Source organism: Achroia grisella, unplaced genomic scaffold, assembly GCF_030625045.1.
Source record: "Achroia grisella isolate CSIRO2021 unplaced genomic scaffold, CSIRO_AGI_Agris_v1 utg869, whole genome shotgun sequence".
NCBI classification, from domain to species: Eukaryota; Metazoa; Arthropoda; class Insecta; order Lepidoptera; family Pyralidae; genus Achroia; species Achroia grisella.
Genome location: NW_026713049.1, coordinates 735,387 through 748,633, shown reverse-complemented (window position 1 = coordinate 748,633; position 13,247 = coordinate 735,387). Strand labels below are relative to the sequence as shown.

General features: G+C 32.0%; 2 protein-coding genes across 2 annotated transcripts; both read left to right on the top strand.

Annotated features, from left to right (window-relative positions):
- Positions 1-4,566: 4,566 nt before the first annotated feature.
- Positions 4,567-5,294, top strand: LOC131852938 (uncharacterized). Its single transcript, XM_059203691.1, has 2 exons — positions 4,567-4,822; positions 4,946-5,294. Exons 1-2 carry the CDS (start codon positions 4,570-4,572, stop codon positions 5,104-5,106), a joined length of 414 nt encoding a protein of 137 aa, XP_059059674.1. The 5' UTR covers positions 4,567-4,569; the 3' UTR covers positions 5,107-5,294.
- Positions 5,295-11,648: 6,354 nt separating this feature from the next.
- On the top strand, positions 11,649-12,290 carry LOC131852861 (uncharacterized). Its single transcript, XM_059203598.1, has one exon. It carries the CDS (start codon positions 11,649-11,651, stop codon positions 12,288-12,290), a length of 642 nt encoding a protein of 213 aa, XP_059059581.1.
- Positions 12,291-13,247: the final 957 nt, after the last annotated feature.

Here is a 13,247-nt window from a genome sequence, read left to right as displayed (position 1 = left end):
AGTCATAGAGAACTAAAAAACCATAACAATAAAATATTACATTAAATTTATAACATTATGTTACATTTCATATATTCTATTACAATTTTTGATATTTATATACATACAAATAACAATATAAGAAATATATTCGGATAGGAGATTTATTTGAAGGATTGTCAAGAAGCGAAGTAAAAACTATTGTACAAGAACAGTATAAGTAGTAAGTAAGCACAAGGTAAGCGTAAATACTTATTTAGAAAATAATGATATTTTAATTAGCCTGTTACAACAGTATCCCGTTCTTAAAAACAACCAAACACATTAAAAAATAATGAATAAAAAAATATTCTCCCAACCCTATACAATTCACGGGCATGGAACAAAAAATAACATGAGATAGTTATAATAATTTAATTTATTGGAACTCCCTCGGAGTCTTGTATAAATACAACCTATTCCATTAATATTTGTCATATTGTTATAAATCAACAACACATAGTACAACACTTATTATAGGTTTTAGTTTTAGTTTAAAAATACTGTGTCTTTAAAAAATATACTAATAAAAAAGACTGCACCAAGACTTTTGTGTTACTAGAATGGCAAACAGTCCAAAGTGCTTCCAGATGGTAAATAACTGACCTTAGGACATATACTGCGATGATTGACCTCTCATGTAAGGAGCGAGTTGCATGCATCATGCTTATCATGTAAGTTTATTTGAATAAATGATTTCTATTCTATTTGCCTTAATATTGCTGTAAAGATATTTGAGATAGACAAGATTTATACAAAGTCTTTTTATGGTCAAAAATAAAAGACACTTACATCGAGACAGGCATTTTAGTTTCTAAGTAATATAAAAACAAACTGAATTAATTTAAAATCATATTGAAACACAAATAGTCATAAAAAAGGATATTTTAATACATCTTATATTAAAATATACTTCATTAATTGAAAGTACATATAGGTAATATTATAACTAACTTGATAAATATTGGCCCATAAACCTTATGGACTAACATATATATAAAATAAAATATTAATACTATTTTTGTGGTCACCACACTCACTATGGCGTAGCGTCGATATACCATTCCCTTCGGCCAGTAGTCTTGCTTCATGAAGATGGACAGAATGCTGGTAGAAACCGGGGACATAAACGCTTTGAAGCTCGTGTTGTGTCTCAATTCTAACTGCGTCACTTTTAGTCCAGTCAAAATAGAGATTTAAATTAGCCAAAATTCGCATAGAGCTGAAAATTGGTATAGACGTTGAATAGACCATTACAAATTAAATGTCATAAAATGCCCTTAGATCCTACTTCTGCAAAACTTTTTATCCAAGGTTTTTTATCGAAGGGGATTTTTGACATTTCATTTGTTTATTTAACGTCTAAACCAATTTTCAGCTCTATGTGAATTTAAGTTGCCATTTTTTTTTGGTTTATTTTGACTAGATTATTTCAGGTTACTCTTGGTCCGGATATAGTCGACAATGTCCTGTCCCTTGGTGCGTAGTGTAGGCGGGACAGTTACATCGCTGTGATCAGTGTTGCGGCATACAACAAGAAGTTAGACCCAGTCGGTGCAATTCCACAATGATTTTGATTGACCCTCTTTGTGTGTTTTGGGTTCAATTCTTCGCATGGTACAAATATTTGTATTCATGACTACGATTGTTTGTATTGGTTTCAGTGTTTCCTATGTACCTTATGTATAAATTTACAAAGAAATATGTTCTTATGTATTTCTACAGTTGTCTAGTACTCATAACACAATTTCTGCTTAGATTCGGAATAGACGGCGCTCAGTGAATTGTCCCGGATTATTATTATTATATTATTCTAATTTAAGCGAAATGACAAAGAAGCTCACGATCCACCTGACTGTAAATAGACCACGATTATGTAAATCTCCTACTTAAGTATTGCCATTGGGAGGACTAATATCCGTACCTTGTAATTCCATTGCCATAACTAATCCCTTAATAGTACTTACATAATAAAGCAGGGCGCTTATCGGCAGAAATAGGTGGGACAGAGGTACCCACGCTGACTATTTTGTATCGAGATTATTTTCTTTTGAAGGGTAAGACATGGCAGTGAAATTACAATGTACGGGGGCGCATAATAATAACAACCCTACTACAATTCACATAGAGCGATCTAGTCCGAAGCTAAGCAGAACTTGTGTTATGAGTATTAGACAAGTGTAAATACATAGAAACCTTTTTCATAAATACATACCTACTATATATTGATATATACATAAAAAACAACCAGACCGATACAAACAATCCTAGTCATATATATAAATGTTTGTACAGTGTGAGGAAGTGAAACCGCTACCATCGGAAGCAAGGCGGTGTGCTAAACCGTTAGACCACCGAGGCCGTCATATAATAACGGATAAGAATGGTAACGGATATATAGTGTATGTGTGGCACAAAAAAACCTTAGTACATTTTTAGGTAATATGTAAGGGTATACTATAAAACATTAACATCAAAATAAAAAAATCGACAATTCATGTAGAACATTTTACTCGTTTATAAGTATAGAACACGTTTTATACATTACTATTTTTCCAGTATTTTGATCAAAACACTAAAATAAATACATTAAAAATCATCATATTGGAAAAGATTGAATTTCTTTAATTTCTATAGTTTCCCCTACTGTCCAGTTCAGTCTAGAGATAGATTCAATTGAGAAGAACTGGCAAATAACTGAATGGAATTTATTATTTTTCAAATGATAGTTAAAATTCTGTACGTGTTAAGGCATTTAGGTCTAACATTAAATATTATAACTAACTAAACATTATTAGCAAATATAACTTACATTATACAGTTTGTTTGTATATGCTTGTGTTACGTTACCGTTAGAAATTTGTATTAACTTACCACCTGCATCAAAGACAAAGGAGTAATTGATAGATAGATATATAATTTATTACAGTAATAATGTATATGCTTAAGTAATCAAAACTTGAGCGATAATTTTTAGGGTTCAGTATCAAAGCGGAAAGATTTAATAGTATGTATAGACAACGCTTACTTATGTAATATCTGAGAATAATATCTGAAAACTATCGATTGTATAAAATATAGATATATTATGAATGGTCTCAAATAAATACATCTTCATGTTAATTGATTTATTGTTTGATCATATAATATTTAAAAAACCGACTACTATGGTTAACAAATAAAGGTATTATATATCAATTTTATTATAATATTAAAATCTGATCATCATCATTATCACATATGCTAGAAACTGAAGTCAATTGACTGTTTACATTACTTTGATTAATTTTTTTGTTGTTATTTTAATGAAAAAGCTTCACCGGCTCGATTTTGCATTTGCCTTGCTATTACATTATGACAAATAAGAGCTATTAGTTAATTTGCAATTTAAAAGCATTTCATTTTATATAAAAAAAATATTTATTTATTGAAAAAGAAAAGTCTAATCCTACTGTACTATTTAGAAATAATTATATTAAATAAAATGAATAAATATAAAAAGAGAGAATTTCATAAAAGAAATTTAAATTAATTCTAAACTCAGAATTAGAACCTATCATGTTAGATCCAATTTACCCCTTAATGCCCCCACTGGTTACCGCCAAACAACCTACTGTCATAATTTATATTCTAAATAATACCTTGATATAAAGATATGAAGTATTATTTCGAATATAATTTATGACTTATTTATTATTAAGATAATGTATTTAGTATAAAAAGACAAACGAAATGTGTAAATGGTATCAGTTTAATAGTGACCTTTATTAAGCGGTAAGTATAATAATAAAGGTTTTCTTACTAATTTCATCATCATCATCAACTCACAATCATCACTGATGAGTAATACTCAACAGTGATAGATAATTCAATTTCAAATAAAGCTTCTAATAAAGCTACAAGTGACTATAAAGAAACTTGAGCTTTAAAGAGCATAAGTGTAATATTTAAAAAAACATTAAAAGTAGGTTTTTGTGTTTGTTTTTAAAAATACATTTAATTTTAAATGCAACTTTCTAACTTTCAATTAGTTCAAAGTTCAAATACTAATTTAAATTTAAGCAAAGTCATGTAAAGATGTAACCCTTATTTCTTCTAAGGACCATAAATCCAGTAATCGCTTTCTATCAATTGTGTAATCCATTTGTTTTCTATTCCTAATCTCAGATTTTCAGTTTCAGTACGTAAATATGACATATGTACCTTGCTAACATATATACCACAATAGATTTCATGTTTAATTTGCAAGTAGAAATTCTTATGAAATAGTTATGTTGATGTATTGTCATCGGTATGTTCATATTATTACCGCCATTTAAGATTAGATTATCATAATTTATATTAAGTAGGCAGTATTATTTATTGCCGATTTCATCGCATTATTTATATTGTTATTCTTTTATCTGTTTGTACTTTGAAATTTGTGATATAGTAAAACAACTTTTAGTAAAACAGGCTATAAAAATAAATATTTAAAAGTAGTAACAGTGTACATTAATTATTGTTACTAACATTTTAATCTGATGTTATAATTTGCATTCCAGATTCAACATGAAATTCTTCGTAGCTCTCGTTGCTTTGGTGGGTGTGGCCGTGGCCAGCCCTGCACGCTTCTTGCACGATGGTCAGCTCTCTGCCATCCTCGAGGCCATCCAGAGCCCCCTGACTGACCCCGCCACCGCCGCTCTCCTTGAACAACAGCTGCAGGAGCTCCTTGCCGTCGACCCCATCGTCGTTGGACCCGGTGTCATTGAATTCCCCGAGCTTCCTCCTTCCCCCGAACCCATTGTTATCCCCCCTCCCGGTGTCATCGTTCCCCCCGTTGTCAACCCTCCCGTTGTCAACCCCCCCGTTGTCATCCCTCCCGTTGTCAACCCTCCCGTCATCACCCCTCCCGTGATCAACCCTCCCGTCATCAACCCTCCAGTTGTTGACCCTCCCACCGTCATCACTCCTCCCATCGTCAATCCTCCAGTAGTCGTCCTCCCCCCCGTCCCTGAACCCATCCCTCAGCCCGCCCCTGAAGCTCAACCTGAGGCTAGCAGCGCTCCTCTCGTTCAACTGATCTTGAACATCAACCAGGCTTAAGAACATACAAGTTTTGTTGTTCTTGATGAGGTGACAGTCGCTGTCACCCCATATTATCCCGGATATCAACATTATGTAACAAAATGGTACATAACGTGCCTTAAAAAATATAAACGTGTCAATAGATAAACATTTCATAGTCAAATATCTAATTTGATTGTGTTTTCAATATTGTATTACATGCTCAAATAAATAGCAATCCAAACATATTTTTCTTTTTATTTTCTTAACTAATACATCATCCCTTACTGATCCTTGTTTAATCGAATATGTAGGTAACTACTCTATACGTATATATCTTGAGTAATAAGAATATATATTGCTAAATAAATTCCTTCACAGGAATGTGTAAATGAATGAAACATGGTTCAAATATATCATGATCTAACCTTTTGGAATTATGTACATGTACACTATACAATTTAATAAGAATTGGGTAAGCTAATACATTATTACTACTACTACGCCTAATACATTATTAGAGATTCTTGTAATAGGTATTATAGCTATATTTGTGCAATGTTCAGTGTGTCAACAATGCGGTAAAGACTCTGAAAATTATTGAAGTATTTCATATAAAATATTAGTAGTAGTAACTAAAAGTACTAAGTATAGGACTCTATAGATACACATACCTAATACAATACCAAGATATGTTTGCTAACTAAATATTAACTAACTAGTAGCTTCACACGGGTGCATATACCTTTGTATATATTACATACCAGCTGTGCCCGCGGTTTTACTCGCATGTAATTTATAGCCTTTATGTTATATTGATGTATACGCTATATTACTGTAAAGTTTCATCAATATTCGTTAAGTAGTTTTTGCGTGAAAGAGTAACAAACATCCATATTATTATATACTCACAAAAATAATATCCAATAAATACTTTCGCGTTTATAATGTTAATAGGATTATAATAGCTCTGGAATAATACAACTTTCGAGTTGAATTTACGAATTAGTTCTGGAGTTTTCTTTTAAAATATGTAAGTACAGATAGTTTAGATTTTAGATTTATAGGTTTATATGAAACTTTGAAAATTTGAACATAAAAAACTTCAAAAGTTATCCACACAGACTATCTTTGTTTTATTTCGTAAGGTATGCGTAAATTAAGGCATAAAAACAATAATAACTAAAACATTCAGATCTTTCTAAAAATAATTCCATAAAGTGCTGAAACCTGAGATGTAGAGGTTCTTTGTCTTTAAATAGGGACTCGAGACTGAAAAACAAAACGCATGCATGCTTTGGCAATGCAAACAGTGTTTCATTTTTTGGAAATCACATCTAGGTAGGTACTAATATTAAAATAACCGACTTTACCAATTTAGACTTTCTACAATTTAGTCTACGTGTATCTGTCTCAAATACTAATTATATCACATATTACATATATTTTAGCTAATAAACTTGTAAACTTGGTTTTGGCTGAAGGATATGGCAGTGAAATTATAGAATACGAAGGCATAACACAGTTCATCGGACAACGCGTGAAGGATACACATCACATGATGCAGTTCACATGATGCAGTTCACAAGAGCATCACATGATGCAGTTCGTATAGGCGACGGTTGCCACTTACCATCTAATGAGCTGTCACCTTCTTTGCTATTTCAATTCATAAAAAACTGCCTTGAAAATAAATATAGCAAAAATAATGAACTGCAACTAAACTATGTAAAATTGTAAAGGTACCTCTCGTAATCGAAAAGAGGTCACGATTGGCAATTGTTATTATGTTTAAAAAATATAATTATTTGTTGCCATTTTGCTTTGGTTGATAATACAAAAAAGGTATTAATTAGTAAAGAACAAGAATAAAGTATAAGAAACAAGAACTATGTTTGATTACCTTCATGGTGTTACGTTTTAGCACCAGCCTTCATTTCATTATCATCTGTTAAGAAAAACAACTCTCAAGCCTACTAACACATTAAGTACAAGATACCAATAAAATAAAAAAATCGTGGACAATTAACACAGCGCCATCTAGTCTCACAGTAAGCAGAGTTTATATTATGGATACTAGAAAACTGATATAAATACTTAGATATTTTGTATATTTTTGTAAATATATAGGAAACACCCTGATCGTTACAAATAATCGTACTTGTGAATACAAATGATAGCACCGTTCGTGTAATCGAACCCGCGACCATCGAAAGTAAAGCGGTGTGTTTAACCGCTAGATCACCGACGCCGTATTGATGAAATATGCCAATGATGTTAATATTTATGAACATCATTAGCAAGTTCTTGTATAGTTGCTAATTCATAATTCGATTACGGGAGCAGCCACAGTAGATCAGAGTAAGGCCCCACCTGCCCTACCCAAGCTCTGACTAGTAAGATACTTAACCAAGGCTAAAAAAATAAATGATCGAAGTACTAACTATGATACTTAATATCCATAAAGTTCATATTTGACAGTCGGCACTAATAATAACATGCAGATACAGGGTGCTTTAGGGTGTAATCGTTTTGTATGAAAAAATATCGGGGTAAGACGGCAGGTATAGTTTGCTAGTTACATAATATTTTAGACTGCTGCCCCACCACAGGGTGGGGCAGCAGTCTAAAATATTGTTATGCCTATGAATTCCATACTAATATCATAAATGCGATGTATGTATAGACATACATCGGGATACTAGCTTCTTTAAGATTAGTAACGTATAGACGTTACTAATCTTAAAGAAGCTAGTATCTCGAGAAGGTATGCTATTTATTAACTGACTGACTTCATATGATATTATGTCTATGAGTTTTTAGGTTTCCTTTTCAGGACTAAGCAGGATCTTAATGAAAAATGTGAATATGGAATGTTCCACGAGGACAGGCAAGATATTTTTATACGTATAATTAGGAAAACCACGAAATGTTACCACATTTTATTTTTATAGGGTTCCCGATATTTCGGCAGACTTCAACCGCCATGATCACTGATATTTTTAATTTAAATAAGCAGATATAGTCAGGGTGTTGACAACTATGTATAATATGTTTATGCTGTGGTGTAGGTTAATGGGTCAGTTAGAACAATTATATTTAAATATAGAGATATATGCTGAATTACTTAAATGATAAGTGATTATGTTATATTATCTGTAATTTTTATTACATTTTATTGACAAATGAAATGACGTACCTAATGCCATTCAGTACCAGTTAATCTTTGATGCGTGCATTTATATGCAATAAGGATTTAATAATATATATACAGTCATTTGTATATGTACATACATATATATTTAAATATATATAAATATATTAATATACATATTACATCATTTATTATGATTGACTTTTCTGATTTATTTATTACTAGCTGTTTCCGCGACTTCGTACGGTGGAATTTAACTTTATCTTAATAAAATAAAAGTAGCCTAAGTTACTCCTACATCAGCTACATGCCAAAAGGTCCCGTCAAAATCGATCCAGCCACTTCAGAGATTAGTCGGAACAAACAGACAGGCAGACAAAAATTGTAAAAAAAAATATTTTGGTGTATGTATCGTATTTATATTCATATGCATGTAGTAATGGAAAAATTGTTATTTCAGTATTACAAACAGGTATAAAAATAATGAAGCTATTATATAGATGTTAGGTTAATTAAATGTTATTTTAATAATTATATATGTATATATTAATACGTGAGCAAAACATTATACGAAACTTGCGGACTATGCGGACGGATGAGTACGAAATATCTCACACTTACAGTTTATATAGAAAAATAATATTTTTCTATGTATATTGTTAAACATAAATATAATATTGTTTGGATTGATTATTTGTCTATAGTATATAATTTAATTATGGTTAATTTCAACCACAATCACCACGATGAGTTAATATATATTAAAATGTCATTCTATTTAGAATAGAATAGAAAGAATAGAAAATCATTTATTCAAATAAACTTATATATTACATTTTTTTTTAATCTACCGCTCGTATATATAATTTTATTATTACTTTACATTTTTAAGTTTAAGTGTGTGAATACAAACCACCAATTAGTACTAATTCAATTAAATACTCAAATAGAAAAAATATTGAATATATAACCAACTGGTTAAACAATTAATAAGCGGACTATCAGTCATAGTGATTAGAGCAGACCAGTCCCTATGACGGATGAGCCAGAATCATATCACCACTCACAAGTACATTTTAGTGAGCATGACTACAATACACTAGAAAAATAATATTTTTCTTGGAAGAGATGCCACTATTTTGGTATTTTGAAGAATATACAAACATTGGTGTATCTGTAGCTTCTGAGGCCAATTTATCAGGTTGAGCCCTCACATATATAGCCTTAAACATGAAAAAAGCTTGAATAGTATTATCGAATGGAGAATACAATAATATTTGACGTTATGGTTAGTTTAATTATTTCTTTAACAATTTATGTAATATATAAAGTTATTTCTGACACCAGATTATGAGGCCTAGATTTGATTGGACATATGGATTTTACAGATTCATAAATATTAAGTAATACTTCCTATTTATATGTACTTAGAATGGCAAACAAACAGACGACCCGCCTGATGTTATTTTTTTTCGGACTACTCTAAAGCTGTTGGCCTTAGCTGGCCTTTACAGCTTCACCGGACGGTAGTGGGTGAGTGCAGATTTCAGTCCAGACCCGCGGAAGGACTTGTGGAGCGACTGAAGGCCAACTCCCGCCTGACGGATATGACTTTAGTCTGAGGGTACTGCTAAGGAAACTTGGCTCAGACCGTCGTAATTTCGATCCCCGCTTGAATTGGGTGGCATATGCCTATATAACACCCGTGGTACTCAAGCTTTGGCGTTCAAAAGGACTAAGATGTCATGCCTTGTATCTAGTAATTTAATTTAATCCAGTTCAGCTTGATATACTTATTATAAATTAATCTACATAAATGAATGTCTTTATAATAATGTTTAATCGCTACGACACACTGCATAAATCCGCCCTCACGTAGTATTAGACTATTGGACTTCTTATCCAAATTTAAAAAATTATCTAAATCTTTGTAAATAAATGTCACAAAGATCATGTAAGTGTAGATATTGATCATGTAAGGTACATAAAATTCAACATTTAGGTACATATTACCGATATGTTGTTTTAACAAGGATATTCGATATTTAATTGTAATAAATAAGAGAATATTTATGTGTAGAATGAAATTTCAAGTTAGAATAATGTGTTGTTTGAAATTTCAAGTTTTTAGAATTGTTCTAGTATCAAAAAAGTAGGATCAGGGTTCTAAAATGATGAGTTTAGACCTAAATGTCATGCAGGATTTAATATGTTCGAAATACTTGAACTGTTAGGCACATAGTACACTTATGGGTATATATACACCTGCTACCAACATCCTCATTTTACTGATGAGATAGGAACGGCTATATTGCTACGCAGTGGAGCATATTTCAGAAAACTATTCATTATTAAAAAATCTATTAAACAGTGAAACGATACTTAGCAAGTGAAAAAATACTTAGCTTCCAAAAGAACATTTCACGTAGAAGACCAATGATGAAGGACTAATTTCTTGATGTCCTGTCTTGTGTAATAATTACCCTGCTATATTAATAAAAATTATTATATAATTGAAGATAATTTAAGACTAGTTTTTAACACTTAAGACTAGTTATAAAATGTAGGAATAAAATTCATATAGTAATAAATAATGTATAAAATAATCATTATTTGATCACATAAAATTTAAAAAAGATATTAATTAGCTCTTTGCATTTCAGTCCATTATGCTGGTACCAGAATAATTGGATATCTATAGGATTTATTTAAATTAACTTGAGGAGTAAGGAGTCCAAGTCTCGTCTTTATTGAATTAAATTGTTAAACTTTAATGACATGTTTTACTTATTTGGACGTTTATGTAGCATTGTATGTATATTATACTAAAAATCTCGTACCTATGTGAGTAACAAACATTATAGACGCGTTAATATATTTCTTTTGTTTTAAATATTACATTTACGCCTTCAACTTTATGAGTAATATCCTATCTGTGTAATATAATATCTATGAAATATATTAGATTAATTAAATACAGAGTGAATGGCCATAAAGTCGTGTCTACGTAATTATTCATTGAGGCAGCATGTGTTAAGTACTAATCTTATCCAACGATTGTAAATTAAGATTTAATTCATAAAAGTGTAACAATTATCTATCACAATCAATGATTTACAATGATCCCCGTGATATATGATACTTTACAGACAATTTGTATAAAAGTGGGGTCAAATTTTTCAAAGCCATTAGTCGGATTAAACCTCACTAAAAAGTAAGTCATTATAAATATATATATATATTATATATTTAACATTTATTAGGTGTAGTTTGTATAATATTTTTCATAAATTTCTTTTTGCGCTGCATTTTGCAGTCACGTAGAAAATTTAATGCTACATCATGATGATAAGGAATCTTAAGTATTTTAAATTTTTGTTAAATACAGCAGTGTTCTAAATATATGCAATTTAATTTCAGAATCAACATGAAACTTTTCGTCGCTGTTGTCGCTTTGGTAGCCGTGGCTGTTGCCAGCCCGGCCCACAGACCCGGTGCCTCCGACGAGGCTCAGCTGGCCGCCATTATCGCTGCCGTCCAGAGCCCAACCACTGACCCCGCTACCGCCGCTCTCCTGCAACAGCAGCTGAAGGAACTGTTTGGAATCGAATCCGTCGTTGTCGGACCCCCCGTCATTGAGGAGCCTTCCTCACCCGTCGGAGTTCCCCCTGCACCCATCGTCGTTGGACCCGGTGTCATCGAATTCCCCGAGCTCTCCCCTGCTCCTGAACCCATCGTCGTCCTTCCTCCCGTCATCGTCGGCCCACCAGTCGTCAACCCTCCCGTCAGCCCACCCGTTGTCAACCCCCCCGTTGTTGAGCTTCCCATCGTCAACCCTCCCGTCGTCGTCCTCCCCCCCGTCGTTGAGCCTCCCGTAGTCGTCCTTCCCCCCACCCCTGAACTTACCCCTGAAGCCCAGCCTGAATCCAGCAGCGCTCCCCTCGTTCAAATCATCTTGAACATCAACCAGGCTCAGTCTGGCTCTGCCGTCGGTGAGCCCGTCCAGATCATCGACATCCCCTCTCTGCTTCCCTCCCCCGTCATCACCCTCCCCGCTGAACTTCACTAAATTAAATAATATTAATAATTTATTTCTACCTGCGTAATTCACCGTCGTGATTTACTCTGAAATGACCATAGCATGTAATCATGATCTGTATGTAGTTTGAATTATACATCAAAATCAAATGAATTAGAAATAAATCAATCTTATTACCTACTCATTTATTTTTATTAAGAGATACCTACCTGCCTAATATTATAATAGAACAAACGAATACTATCAGTTAACTATCTATATCTTATATTTCATGGATTTTAAGTTTTATGACATCTACTTAAAATAATCAGATTAATACATTCACTGCTAGTCACAATGAATTTCTTCTATAATTTCATGTAAATTATTTGCATTATTATTGCTTATTGTTTTGTTTTTTATTATGTATGCATATATTTTTTTGTTAGTTATCCTCAATACGCGATTTATATTTAACTATTGCTAGTATAAAATCGTGCATACAATCTGCATAACACAATTTGGTAGCACCACATATAGGATAATATAATAACACTGTCTGCATTTCAATGTCAAATTACTTCAAAATATTATGTTATCTGTGCTTCAATCATCTTAATAATATTAATTAATTAGTTTGTACATATTTATTTATTTATTTATTCATAACAATAATTATTGTGTCGAATTTAAAAAAATACAAAGATGTTAGTTACTCTTTTACGCAAAAAGTACTGTAACGATTTTGATGAAACTTTTCAGTAATATAGCTTATGCATCAGAATAACACATAGGCTATATTTTATATTAATAAAATATAGTCGCGAATAAAACCGCGGGCATAGTTAGTAGAATAATAAATACAATTAGTGTTAATCACGAGTAGTCAAAATTAGACCCTAATTAATTTTAATAAGTTTGATCATAATTAAAGTTGTTTTCTCATAGACTAATCTTACATATACCTACATATGTATGTGTGCGACAAACGTAGCATTTGTAATATAT

Excerpts from the sequence above, each read along its gene's own strand:
- LOC131852938 (XM_059203691.1), top strand. The coding sequence starts at position 4,570 with ATGAAATTCTTCGTAGCTCTCGTTGCTTTGGTGGGTGTGGCCGTGGCC. Across the intron at positions 4,823-4,945 it reads CATTGTTATCCCCCCTCCCG|TTGTTGACCCTCCCACCGTC; the intron begins GTGTCATCGTTC and ends TCAACCCTCCAG.
- LOC131852861 (XM_059203598.1), top strand. The coding sequence starts at position 11,649 with ATGAAACTTTTCGTCGCTGTTGTCGCTTTGGTAGCCGTGGCTGTTGCC.